At 46.7% G+C, this 14,415-nt stretch overlaps 1 protein-coding gene across 1 annotated transcript in view; it reads right to left on the reverse strand.

Moving 5' to 3' along the window:
* Positions 1 to 14,415, reverse strand: part of pde8b (phosphodiesterase 8B) — a 66,505-nt gene that overhangs the window by 15,627 nt on the left and 36,463 nt on the right. The window contains exons 7-16 of the mRNA XM_056290475.1: positions 13,923 to 14,011; positions 13,675 to 13,753; positions 13,445 to 13,585; positions 13,257 to 13,345; positions 13,050 to 13,145; positions 10,072 to 10,250; positions 7,300 to 7,376; positions 4,416 to 4,580; positions 2,267 to 2,333; positions 943 to 1,072 (exon numbers count right to left, since the gene is read on the reverse strand). Coding sequence (XP_056146450.1) covers positions 943 to 1,072; positions 2,267 to 2,333; positions 4,416 to 4,580; positions 7,300 to 7,376; positions 10,072 to 10,250; positions 13,050 to 13,145; positions 13,257 to 13,345; positions 13,445 to 13,585; positions 13,675 to 13,753; positions 13,923 to 14,011 — 1,112 coding nt within the window. The remainder of the gene's footprint in view (positions 1 to 942; positions 1,073 to 2,266; positions 2,334 to 4,415; positions 4,581 to 7,299; positions 7,377 to 10,071; positions 10,251 to 13,049; positions 13,146 to 13,256; positions 13,346 to 13,444; positions 13,586 to 13,674; positions 13,754 to 13,922; positions 14,012 to 14,415) is intronic.

The raw sequence follows: 14,415 nt of genomic DNA on the forward strand, positions 1-14,415 counted from the left end.
ATTATTTTATGTGTGTAATTAATCACACTGTTTCTAATGAATGTTCTTTCTGTAGGTTGGTAGAAACTGTTTTTCATTGTTTTTTTAGACTGCAGAAGAGTTTGGGAACTTGTTGGTGTTTTAGATTGTTTACTTCCTTGAATGAAGCGTGGTCTAAAACTGCTTTTAATTTCAGAGCAGGATAAAACAAACAAATAATAATAATGCAACAAAGTGACAACTTTTAAACTTCCTTGCTAGGGAAGCTAAAGTGTCAATATATATCACCGGGAAGAACAAGACAGAGGGGAAACTGTGTGAAGAACGAGTCCCTGCGTTCACCTCTCTCATAAAAGCCAGAGTTTTGATTGATTTCAAAGACAGGTGAATGCTATTCATTCATTTCACAAATGAATGAATAGCATGGTTGTGTTTGTAAATCAGTGGTGTTATAATGGTGATGAATGATGAAGTAACGTTTAGTTATGTTTTCAGATAATGTTGTTTCTGTCTGTTTCTGTGAGTCTTTGTTTCAAAGCTGCTGTTTCTGTCTGTTTCTGTCTTTGTATCAAAGCTGCTGTTTCTGTCTTTGTTTCAAAGCTGCTGTTTCTGTCTGTTTCTGTGAGTCTTTGTATCAAAGCTGCTGTTTCTGTCTGTTTCTGTCTTTGTTTCAAAGCTGCTGTTTCTGTCTGTTTCTGTGAGTCTTTGTTTCAAAGCTGCTGTGAATTTATGACATTGTATTAAAGTTGTTTAAGTCAAAAAATTCCCTCTCCCTCTCACTCTCTCTCACTGTCTCTCACTCTCTCTCACTGTCTCTCGCGCTCTCTCTCTCTCTCCCTCTCTCTCTCTCTGTCTCCCTCTCCCTCTCTCTCTCTCTCTTGCGGTCTCTCTCACTCTTTCTCACTCTTTCTCACTCTCTCACACACACACACACATACACACACACTGTGGCTGTGCACCCACCTCTTGTGCGTGGCGGCCTCCAGCTCCAGGATGTTGAACTCCCAGCGGTCCTCCTCATCCAGCATTTCAGCAACATGTGCAGGAACGTCATTCAGAGTGACTGGAATAGATAGCTGGCTCTGGCTCATATCTGACACACACACACACACAGACACACACACACTAACTTCAACTTGAATTGGATGACTATAAAAACAAACCAGAAAGAGGTGTGATGGTTGTAGTTTAATGAGGCTGTTAGAACATTTGTTGACAGATACGTTTCATCACTCAACTAAGTGACCTCATCTTCAGTTAAATCAACAGTGACTTTTTGAACTTTTAATTAAAAAGTTGAATATAAGGTTTGTGCCAGACTGTAGATGACACTTAGATGGGTGATGAACTGAATCAACCTTCTTTGAGTTTCTTACCTGGATTACTGAACATGCATCAAGACATTACACACTAAAGAAAAATCACGTCTCAAAAATTCTCTCATTTAAGCAACCTGCGTGGCCCATGATGACCTTAATGGAGTCAAACATATAGTCTAACCTGATTCAGAAGAATGTAATTATACATTGTAACCGTTTTGCTGTTATACTGAACTTATTTATGAAAATCAGTTTATTTGGGACTTATTAGTAATTTTTATTTTTTTTATTTTTCTCCATTTTTCTCCCCAGTTGTATTCGGCCAATTACCCCACTCTTCTGAGCCACCCCGGTCGCTGCTCCACCCCCTCTGCCGATCCAGGGAGGGCTGCAGACTACCACATGCCTCCTCCCATACATGAGGCGTCACCAGCCACTTCTTTTCACCTGACAGTGAGGAGTTTCACCAGAGGGACGTAGCACGTGGGAGGATCACGCTATCCCCCCCCCACATAGGTGCCCCGATCGACCAGAGGAGGCGCTAGTGCAGCAACCAGGATACATACCCACATCCGGCTTCCCACTTGCAGGCACGGCCAATTGTGTCTGTAGGGACGCCCAACCAAGCCGGGGGTAACAGGGATTTGAACCAGTGATCCCTGTGTTGGTAGGCGACGGAATAGACCGCTACACTACCCGATTAGTAATTTTTTAGACAGGAAGAGCTTTGGGCAGAGTAAAGCAGTGAGTAATTTTGTGGCCTGGTGAAAATGGGCACCATTTTCCTAAGTTGTCCCCTTTCCAACACAACTTCTTTACTGTGCTCATGTTGTTGCACGTGTTCATACATTTTTAAATTAAAACAAACTGTGACTTTTTGAACTTTAAAAAGTGGAATATAAGGTTTGCGCTTGAGATGACTTGAAGGCATTTTGGCAAAAACATATCGTAGTAACAAGACAAAACACATGTGCGTTTTTGAAACATACTTTTGAAGAAGATGTACTCGTTCTCAGAGAGTTTTCGCAACCCATCCTAAAGGAGGAAAATACAATATTTACTCCACAGCTCATATGAGGGCCATCTGGTTTTGTCTCAACTCGTGTTAAAACTTACATCAAAACACTTTTCAGCACATTCATTCGTGTTGAAAATCACCGTACAAGACCCCAATGTTGGATTATTGAGGTAAAAGGGCACAGTAAAGATAACACACGTTACACATCTGATCAAAATGTCCACTTGAACAATCAGTCTGACTCATTAGATCTGTGGTCAGTCTTCCTTCGGTCTTCCGAGGTCTTTCTCGAGACATGAGCCTGCGCTTATTCAATACAATTGTGAGCATTTACTCATCTTGTAGTTAAATTCATTCAATAATTAAGAAAAGCCTCTTGTATTATGGCTTCTGATTGGCTGGATGGTGTGTGTTACACCGTGTACCGCACAAGCTGTTTTGGCCCGAGTTTAATCACGGCTCTAAATGCATATGTTGTGTAACGTGCATGGATAAGTAGACATGTTGGTCCTTGACTAACGGGTCGGACCCTTTAGTCGACTGGTTAACGTTGTCGCTTGCGGAGTGGGAGATATGGGTTCGCGTCCCGGCTGTGGCGACGGTCTCCCAGACTGCCCCCCGTATTCGCTGCAATATATTTAACCTACAACATCATAAATATGATAATGCAGTAATAATAACAAATGTAACTTCAGTACAGTATTTATAATTGAGAGAGAGATAATGTGTATAAAGCATTAAAGAAACGTTTCCTACATTTCAAACTACCCACCTGCCACTGTCCCGGGAGTGGGTCCGGAGGTCGGCCGTTTGACACCAGAAACGAGAGCCCGCACGGGGCTCGCCTCCCCGCCTCACCGGTTGGGTGAAAAATCCAACGCTACATCACAATACGTACGTGTCAGAGGAAACGTTTTTGCGAGAGCGAAATACGTGTATATGGACACGTATTAGTTGCCACTGGGGCCGCAATCCCGTCTTCTGGCCACTGGGGGCGCAATCCTGTCTTCTATGTCTAGGCAGAGCTGTATCGGTCGGGATTCACCACAATTTCTCCACCACACAAGGTAATGTTACATCTAATACATATTTAAGTAAAATGTTACTTTGGACATCCTTTTTATAGAGTTGGCTGTTGCCCCATGGCGAGATTTGCGCGCCATTTTACCGGATTACAAACTCCTCATTACCAGACTCCGATTGTTTTTCGGCTAACGTTACTCTTCCAGCCAGCCAAATTGAGCAGACGTGAATTCTTTCTCTATGGGTTGCGGAGTTTCCTAAATTGTAAACACCATACATATAAACGTTAGTTCAATAATGTGATACATATCTGCTTCAAAACATAATTTGAAGATAGCAAACTTAGCTACGACTCACATATTAAGAACATTCGCCATCTTTGTTCAATATTTTTGACATTCTATTGCATCATGACCATGGTCATGACAGACCTAGTAGGCTACAGGGCGCCCCTAGCGGCATCTGGGAGATACGTGTCAATGAACACGTATAAGTGACTTGCAGAAGCGTGTCCATAGACACGTAAAGAGGAGGCGACCGGTCTGGAAAAATCAATAAGAGCGTTTCGCCTCCCTCTGAACGCTTTATTATTTCCACTGTCACTTCAGTCGTGATCATTTTCCTTTTCTTCAGTGCATCAGCATCTCTTGCATCAGATGTACACTGTGAAGCCACGATTACGAGGGTAAACACATGCAAAATTAAAGTCCAAACCCCAACGCGCACAATCCGACTCAAAATGGAGACGACGGCGTGGCGTTGTTCTCCCTCGGGCCGACGAACCGCCTACAACGCACAGTGTTTTTGAGCGTCGTGCAAAGTAGTCCGCCTGTCCGTTAGTACGAACCATTGTGTCTAACTACATTTTTTTTTAATAATGGGCTTTACGGGGGTCGGTTCATAAGAACGGGAGTTCGTAAGTCGGGCGTTCGTAACCCAGGAACTACCTGTATATGGTGTTAACACACACCTCCAGCCAACCAGAAGCCAGTATTCTCCCTAACCATGTTACAAATATCATATCATGTAAGATGATAGAGAACAGTGGTAAATATCGTAAAATAATCGGTCCTTACAGTCATGAGCCCTCCAACCAGGTCGTTGGTGTGTGGATCATCGTCTTTAGAGGCAAGCTGTGGGGAGTAGAGTTCAGTGGTCCTCAGGATCTCCAGCACCCGGTCGAGAGCCTCTACGACTGATACTGGACTGTTCTCCTGGGCAGCACTGATGATGCTGATTACCTGGGGGAAAGAGGAAACACAATTCATGGAACAAAACAAATACCAAGTAAACTCACCAACATTTATGTGTCATTTCATTTCATGCACCTGCGCACATGAAATAAAACAAAATATCGTTTTCCCCAGCCGACAGCAGTGCAACACAAAGACACACATCCAAACTTCAAGAACACATATATCCAAACTACAAAAAAATACAAAAACTACAAAAACACAATTATCAAAATTATCCAAAAATAAAAAAAAAATAAAAAAAATTCACTGTCCAAGAGAGTGAACACCAGGATGACTGTCGGAACTGCCGGTCTGCATGGGCTAGCAGTTAGCTTAACCTGCCCCGCTTCCGCGTCCTGTCAGACCGCCCTCGGTGTTTCCTCCTCGGGCACAGCTCCAGGCAAGGCCGTGGTCCCTCGGCCCACCGTCGCAGCAGACCAGGCTCCCCCAGCCGACCCAACGCCAGCTCTCCCAGCCAGACACGTTCAGCACACCTCCCCACACTCCACACGACGACACCTAAACCACAGTCAACACTAGGCGAGGCCGCCACCAGACCGCCCTCGATGTTATCGGAACTGCCGGTCTGCATGGGCTAGCAGTTAGCTTAGCCTGCCCCACTTCCGCGTCCTGTCAGACCGCCCTTGGTGCTTCCTCTTCGGGCACAGCTCCAGGCAGGGCCGTGGTCCCTGCGCCCACAGAATGCAGCAGGCCCATCTCTCCCAGCCATCAAACGAAGACACAAGCTTAGATGCAGACATGGACAACGACACTGCATGGACGGTACTGGGTGAGGCCGCCGCAAACGTGAATTCGCACCACCATGTAGCGTTCCATGTGATGAAGAAATATTTTCAGAGGCGACATAGCGAGACGAAGACATTACTTACACACGAGAGTATTACAGGGCTCACAGTATGAAAAAGGCCATCTGTACACACGGTATACATACTATGAGTCTATGTATCTACATATCTCTATAGACACATATGCTCAAACACACTCTAATGGTGTTTCAACGGAATAAAATCCATGCTACAATTCCACGTAACTGAGGAATCAACGACACGTGTTCGATATAACTCCCTGTTGCAGTCCATGATAGTTAAAGTTGCACCCCTCTTGGCTTTCTTTCATGACAAGACACAGATAATTTCCCCAAAAGAGACGCGCCATTCCCAGTAAAACCCGACATCTGGCTGCAAGTGCTTGTAAAGGAAATTTTACGAGGGGTCCTTCTCACTAAGCCGACTAACAATGTGCTCTTCCCCCAGTGGCTCGGACCGTCCCAGCACACCTGACCAATAATGGTAATTCCAAAATCCACCATAGATAATAATTCTGTTCCGGTTTGTGGTTTTCTCCTAAGATCCTGTAAAATATGTTTACAGGTTTTTTTTTTCTTTTCTTTGGTTTGCTTTTTAGGAAGTTGTCTGATGTGAGGGTCTAATGACAGGATGTTGTGCTGGTGTAAAGCCCCCTGAGGCAAAGTTGTAATTTGTGATATTGGGCTATACAAATATAATTTACTTGACTTGCCTATCAAAACATGAGGGAACAGCACCAGGTTTGGTCCCTTTTTTGAGCCCTTTGTGTCGACCCCTTTGCTTTGTTTTTTGGCCAATTTAAAGAGGAACATATACAACATGGCTTTTTCCTTGCCCCTTCCACATATGCACGTGGTGTTGTATCTGATGAAAGAGAAAATGTTCATGTTCCTCCATTGTGCCGTAGTTCTACAGAAGAAACATGTGAAACAACACTCCATTGTCACACAAAGCCCTTGCTGACAACCCACCCTCAGGTGAGGAACCACTCCCATTCAACAAACCCCATCCTCCAGTTTTCCTCTGGACCTCACCGGCAGTATGGGGAATGACCGCAAAATATCCAAGCCAAACTTCACAAGGACCAAAAACATCAAACGTGCCGCTGTTCAGTGCGAGGAAGAACACAAGTCACTACGCTGTCTCCCAACACGTGGAGATACAAAGAACAAGTGGATGACACTTATTCTTGGTGACGGTGTCTGGGCTGCAGCACGATGGCGCAGTGGTTAGCGTGGTCGCCTCGCAGCAAGAAAGGTCTGGGTTCGAGCCCCAGGGTAGTCAAACCTTGGGGCTCGTCCCGGGTCGTCCTCTGTGTGGAGTTTGCATGTTCTCCCTGTGTCTGCGTGAGTTTCCTCCGGGTGCTCGAGTTTCCTCCCACAGTCCAAAGACACGTAGCTTAGGTGAATCGGCCGTACTAAATTGTCCCTAGGTGTGAATGTGTGTGTGTGTGTGTGTGTGTGTGTGTGTGTGTGTGTGTGTGTGTGTGTGTGGGGGCTGTGATGGCCTGGAGGCCTGTACAGGGGGTCTCCCCGTCTGCCACCTGAGACAGGCTCCGGCATCCCGGTGACCCTGAGAGCAGGATAAGCAGTGTGGATAATGGATGGACGGATGTCTGGGCTGAAGTTACCTCACACTGCTTGTGACCGATGGCCTCGTTAATGAGAGACAGCATAATGCAAGACCTGCTACAAGATTAATCCTCAAAGACGGAAGCAATTCTGATTTTATGGCATTTCTTTATTCTCAGGCATATAAATTGAGCCAGTTAAGGTGACGCAATTCACGTGATAAAACAGTGTTTTATAAGAGGCGACCCGTTTGAAGAAGACGCGCGTGTGTTGCGTGTAAAGCTTCTCCATTAAATCTGTATGAAATGACAGCGTGGGGAACAGTACCTTGGTAATTGGAGCCTCTATGGTCATGGAGTGAATCCTCGCGACAGACGAGTTTCTTCGGTTCTCCACACTGGAGGCTGCGTTCAGGACAGTTAAGGTCAGAATAGATAATAGCTCGTCATGTATGTGTTATATAAATCAGCCGCTCTAAACCTTCACGATGAAACAACAACAAAACAAACAAACAAAAAAAAACAAACAAACACTCTATATATGTCTTTATGTGTGCACGATAATCCAGGTAAGGTTGAATCAGTTCATCTGGATGCAACGTCATATGCTGTATCCAGATGAACTGATTCAACCTTCTTTGATACTCTGTGTATCTAACTAGCAGTTAGAGATGATTAAAATGAAAAAAAAGGTAACCCGAAGATAGAGTTGCACATAAGAACATGACAGAGGCTATGCAAAGCAGCGGAAAAAGCAATTATATAAAGAGGACAGGGGAAATGAGGATGAAATGGAAACGGAAGAACGAGACGGAGAAGGAGACGCGCCTCTCTTTGTGGGGTCTCTCTGGAAGGGCTGTGTGGAACCTTTTAGCATTCCTGAGGCATAACAGGGCTAATTAGCATCATGACGGGTTGATAAATGGTAAAGAAATTAAACAAGGTGTCCGGGTAATGTAGCGGTCTATTCCGTTGCCTACCAACACGGGGATCACCAGTTCGAATCCCCGTGTTACCTCCGGCTTGGTCGGGTGTCCCTACAGACATAACTGACCGTGTCTGCGGGTGGGAAGCAGGATGTGGGTATGTGTCCTGGTCGCTGCACTAGCGCCTCCTCTGGTCGGTCGGGGCGCCTGTTCAGGGAGGAGGGGGAACCGGGGGGAATAGCGTGATCCTCCCACGCGCTACGTCCCCCTGGTGAAACTCCTCACTGTCAGGTGAAAAGAAGTGGCTGACGACTCCACATGTATCGGAGGAGGCACGTGGTAGTCTGCAGCCCTCCCCGGATCAGCAGAGCGGGTGGAACAGCGACCAGGACGGCGTGGAAGAGTGGGGTAACTGACCAAGTACAATTAGGAGAAATGGGGGGGGGGGGTGTATAAAATAAATAAATAAATAAATAAATAAAACAAGGTAAATGACTCATGCTCGTTGCTCAGATTTCTGCATTAGAAAACACAGGAGCCGGACCGGCCGAGCGTGTTGTTGTTGTCTGAGGACTCAAAAGTCTCAGCCAACTATGCGGTAATAGCAGCAAATGATAAGCACAGCAGTAGAAATGATAGATAGCCCCTTTATTCTATTACCTCCCATATCAGTAAGGGTCATTCTCTGACCAGCCAGTTGATACTGTCTCCGCGTCTTTCCTCGGAAGTTACACCTTTCTTTAAGTTTTGTCCCGAGCATGCATGGAGGCTCCAGACTCCTGTTCCACCCCTACACCTGTAGCTGTTTTGGCCTCTTTCCTTTCTACCTGTCTCTGTTTGTCCTACTGTGACGCATTTGCGGCACGGTGGCGCAGTGGTTAGCACTGTCGCCTCACAGCAAGAAGGTCCTAGGTTCGATCCCCCGGAGTTGTCCAACCTTGGGGGTCATCCCAGATCCTTTCTGTGTGGAGTTGGCATGTTCTGCCCGTGTCTGCGTGGGTTTTCTCCGGCTGCTCCGGTTTCCCCCCCCACCATCAGAAAGACATGCATGTTAGGGTTAACACTCCTGTCTGTGCCCCTGACCGAGGCATGGCGAGACGAACTGGAGTTGGTCCCCGGGCGCAGCACGGCGGCTGCCCACTGCTCCTAGCTACACAGCTAGGATGGGCTACATGCCGAGGAAGAATTCCTCCACGGGGGATCAATAAGCAGCAAAAACGAACAAATAAATAAATAAATAGTTATTTTAGACAAGCTCCATACTACGTAGAAAGCCACTTTATTTTGTCATTGTACGGGCCACAAAGAATTCGTCTTCTGCATTTAACCCAGCCTTGCTCAGGGGCACAGACAGGAATATTAACATTAACATGCATGTCTTTTTCTCCCCCCTTTTTCTCCCCAATTATACCTGGCCAATTACCCCGCTCTTGTGAGCCGTCCCGGTCACTGCTCCACCCCCTCTGCCGATCCGGGGATGGCTGCAGACTACCACGTGCCTCCTCCGATACATGTGGAGTCGTCAGCCGCTTCTTTTCACCCGACAGGGAGGAGTTTCACCAGGGGGATGTAGCATGTGGGAGGATCACATTATCCCCCCCAGTTCCCCCTCCCCCCTGAACAGGCACCCCGACCAACAAGGGGAGGCGCTAGTGCAGCGATCAGGACACATTTACCCACATCCGGCTTCCCACCCGCAATTGTGCCTGTAGGGACGCCCAACCAAGCCGGAGGTAACAGGGGGATTTGAACCGACCATCCCCGTGTTGGTAGGAATTGACCGCCACACCACCCGGATGCCCATGCATGTCTTTTTGCTGGTGGGAGGATACCGGAGCACCTGGAGGAAACCCACGCAGACACGGTGAGAACACGCAAACTCCACACAGAAAGGAGCTGGGACAGCCTGGGGTTTGAACCCAGGACCTTCTTGCTGTGAGGCAACAGTGCTCACCACTGGACCACCATGCTGCCCATATTAATAATACCATACTATTGTACAATAATGACAATTCTGCTACATTGTGCATACCTGTACTTATTTTCTGCCCTCTCTCGCCAGTCTACTCACCCAACTTACCTTCCCTCCAGAGTCAAACAAAGTGGTGCTGCCTTCATTTGAGCCAAGCAGCAATGATCAGGTTATACGTTATTACGTCTTTTACTGATCTTACCACCGCTACCATGCAGGCTCAGAGACCTGGCGTCGATCGAATTGTTTCTTCTGCCCCTGTGGCCAAACGAACGGCCGTCTGCTGGACGAGATGGCAGGACAGACTCTAGTACATGCTGACGCTGACAAAAAGTTTCTAAAGGAAAAACAGATCCACTCTGACGCAGTCTTGTCACTTTACTGTGCACGTGTGATAGATAATGTAGATAGGATCGATTCATTTCAAAAGCGTAGATCACTTCTTCTGCTCACAGGACTACTATCAAACCAGTCAAGACAAGTTGGGAATGATGAAAAATGTTTTCTTATGATTTACCAGACAGGACATTTTCCTCACTGCGTGTTTCATCCTTGTTGAAGTTGTGGCTCTGCGAGAGAGAGAGAGAGAGAGAAGAAGAAGAAGAAGAAGAAGAAGAAAGGAAGTGATGAGATATGGGGGCACATGGAAGACAAGAGGTTGTTAAATCACACTTAACCCCTTCACTACGGTGAGGACTCTCTAATCAGAGCAGCACACATGTGGGGAAATATGTCTGGGATTTATATATGAGACTGAATGACGGTGTCTTGTCTTTGATGCTCTTCCTGTTCTTCATGATGTTGTGTGCACATGCACAGTCCAGGTAGTGGTCTATTCTGTTGTCTACCAACACGGGGATCGGCGGTTCGATTCCCTGTGTTACCTCCGGCTTGGTCGGGCGTCTCTACGGACCCAACTGGCCATGTGTGCGCCTGGGAAGCCGGATGTGGGTATGTGTTCTGGTCGCTACCCTGGCGCCTCCTCTGATCGGTCGGGGCGCCTGTTCAGGGGGGAGGGGGAACGGGGGGGAATAGCGTGATCCTCCCGCGTGCTACGTCCCCCTGGTGAGACTCCTCACTGTCAGGTGAAAAGAAGCGGCTGGCGACTCCGCATGTACCGGAGGAGGCATGTGGTAGTCTGCAGCCTTCTCCAGATCGGCAGAGGGGGTGGACCAGCGACTGGGACGGCTCGGAAGAGTGGGGTAATTGGCCAGGTACAATTGGGGGGGGGGGGAGTAAAACAACCCCCCCCCCAAAACGAAAAAAAATGATTCTGAACTAAAATTTTAGAGCAAACCAAGTTTATAGAGACTGAAGTTACTGCTTTTTTAATAAAGGTAAATCCGAAAATAGGAACTATTGCTCTTAAAAGTGGCCTTTCTGTACCTTAGGAGCGTGGCAATATCTTGAGCTGCATTACAAGCCCTCCCTACCAGGTTGGATGGGGTGTGGGGTTAAGGCAAGGTGTGGACAAGAGCATCATCTGGCTCAGAAGGGACCCTGGAGGTGTACTGAACAGGGTGTGAGATGGGGATTGGGAAAGCCGGCGACCTTTAATCCTGTTACAGACAGAGGATTATTCTCGCCACTACTCTGCTACTCTGAAGACAGCCAACATAATGTCTGAGCTTTACGTATGCACCACCCAAAAATAAACGTTTAAGCGGGCACACTCCCAGACGCATTGTTTACATCCACCCATTCATCCACTATCCGAACCGCTTATCCTGCTCTCAGGGTCGCGGGGACGCTGCAGCATATCCCAGCAGGCATTGGGCGGCAGGCGGGGAGACACCCTGGACAGGCCGTCACACAGGGCCCACACACTCATACACATTCACACCTAGGGACAATTTAGCACGGCCGAGTCACCTGACCTACAGGTCTTTGGACTGTGGGGGGAAACCGGAGCACCCGGAGGAAACCCACGCAGACACGGGGGGAACATGAAAACTCCCCACACAGAGGACGACCCCCGAGGTTGGACTACCCCGGGGCTCGAACCCAGGACCTTCTTGCTGTGAGGCGACTGCGCTAACCACACAGGCAGTTACACTAAATATTTCTTGAATTGGCTCCTTTCTTAGAGTGTATGTCTCTTTTTGTTTTACAACTCTTTTTGTCACTACATATTCCTGGCGTGCGTTCTTCTCTAACGCATTGCTCTCTTGTCTCCTCTTTCTCTCGGAGGTCTTCAGATGAGCCACACTGTGAGTAAATAGGATTAAAGCAGTGTAAACACTTCTAATCACACACAGGATTTCCATATTTAGCAAGCTGCATCCTAATGGGACTCTTGGGCTGCAAAGCACAAGCAGATGGCAAACAAACATCTTTGAGATAACTTGACTAAAGCTGGGAAATGCTTAATATATGATGGCCCTTGACTAGGCGGGAAAGACAAACAGACGTGACCTGAAAACTTGCAGCGAACCCACCATGCTTAGAGAAATACTTCAACAATAGATTGGAATGGAAACCACGGTCTACAGCCAAGGGTTTGGGTGGGAAACGAAAAGAAAGTGCGTTTAAGTTCTATGAGAAAAAGAGTCTGGGACAAGGATTTCCCATCGGCGCTACCTGACAGGGCCCCTGTGGCCTTGGGCAGTCCAGATGACAATGCTGCCACCCTGGACTCACATGAACCAAAGCTATGTAGCTAATTTTCCTTTAAAATCCCAATTTCTTTTCTTTTTTTTAAAATGTCCCCCCCTTTTTCTCCCCAGTTATATCTGACCAATTACCCCACCCCCTCTGCCAATCCAGGGAGGGCTGTAGACTACTCCACATGCCTCCTCCCATACATGTGGAGTCGCCAGCCGCTTCTTTTCACCTGACAGTGAGGAGGTGCTAGTGCAGCAACCAGGACACATAACCACATCCGGCTTCCCACAAGGCCACTTGTGTCTGTACGGACCAAGGTAACACAGGGATTCGAACCAGCGAGCCCCGTGTTGGTACGCTATGCAACCCGGACGGCCCTCAGTTTCCTTTCTCAATGTGTAACAAAGCACATTTTAAAAAGGATTTAAGTAAATCCAAAGTATTTAATTTTCAGCAGCAAATAGTGATACTGTGAATTTACACTTTTGACGGTTGTGTGATGAAAATGCCATTTAGTAAGCACATATCAAAAATACCCTTGCCATTTGAACCGTACGATTTGTCTGCCTTACTAACTGTGGCAGGGGCTTATTAGTTATGAGAGGAGGTTTGCTCACCTGCTTGTTGTTGTCACTGTGTGGTCTCTTGATCGCCACAAGATGTCGAATTTTCCTGTGGTGAGATAAGAAAAATCTGTCCCGTGATTTCTGTCCTGACGCTAGAGCCAGCCAAGAAATGTACCTTATTTATACGACAGCTTTAGTTAGTGTAGCGCTGGCTTACCCTCCCTGGCCAATGACAGGGGTGACCTTCACATGCTGCTGCATGCCTTCTCCTGACTTCTTCCTGGCATAGTAGATGCCTTGCCATTCCTTCATATATCGAATAGTCAGGTAATAAACAACAAGGTATTTTTCAATAGACTGATGGATGGATGGATGGATGGAGACAAGTATGAATGTGTAGCTAACCTTTCCTTGTTTGATGTATGTACTGATGGTGTTTAGCAGGTCATCTCGGCTCTTGTCACTTTCGGGAAGTTCAGTCAGCTCCTTCCCTATCAAGTCCTCCTTGTGGTAACCCATCATTCGCTCAAACGCTGGGTTCACATACTGAGCCCAAAGGAGACAAGTGGTCAGCTAGGCTTTGTGTTAGCTTCTGTGCTAAATCAGACTGTCTTCTACAAGTGGTTTGTACCTACCTGTATGACATGGTCCTCACTTGTAATCTCCACGGCCTCTTGACAGTGCTCCAAGGCAGTAAAGACAGAGTTGCAAGCCCTGTGGATAAACAAAGCCCTGGCGTAAGTCACTATTACGCAGGAATCAAAATGAAGTATCAATAAAACCCTCACTTGATTACATAAGGCTTCATATATGTACATGTTCTTATGTATGTATGAGAGTGAGTACAGGTGCATTCATTTGAGGCAGTGTTTTAACTCTGTACCTGAGTTTGAACTGGCAGCGAACCTCTCCATGTCCAATCTGTATGAGCTCATTGTAACAGGCTAACATATTGCTATTCTCTATGTACCTCTGGAGAAAAAAGAAAGAAATGAAAGTTGGTAGGAGGAGGAGGAGGGGACCGAAAAACCAGTTGACTCAGATTTTACCCAGTTGCAACTATGGGTGTAAATCACAAGCTGCATCACGATATGATATTGTACCCATTCTTTGGACAATGATAGGATATTTGCTGATATCATAAAGTCTGCCACGATACGATTTTGATTCACTCAATTCAGGGGCCTGTGATCGATATGAGACAATATAAAGCGCCTTGCGTAAGTATTCAACCCCCACATATCAATACTTTGTAGAGTACCCTTTGGCTGCAATAACAGCCATGATTCTCTTTGCACATTCTTCTTGGCAGAAGAAGTTGAATACTTATGCAAGCACTATACTTTAGTTTTTAATTTATTAATACAAATTCAGCC

Source organism: Lampris incognitus, chromosome 12, assembly GCF_029633865.1.
Source record: "Lampris incognitus isolate fLamInc1 chromosome 12, fLamInc1.hap2, whole genome shotgun sequence".
Classification (NCBI taxonomy): Eukaryota; Metazoa; Chordata; class Actinopteri; order Lampriformes; family Lampridae; genus Lampris; species Lampris incognitus.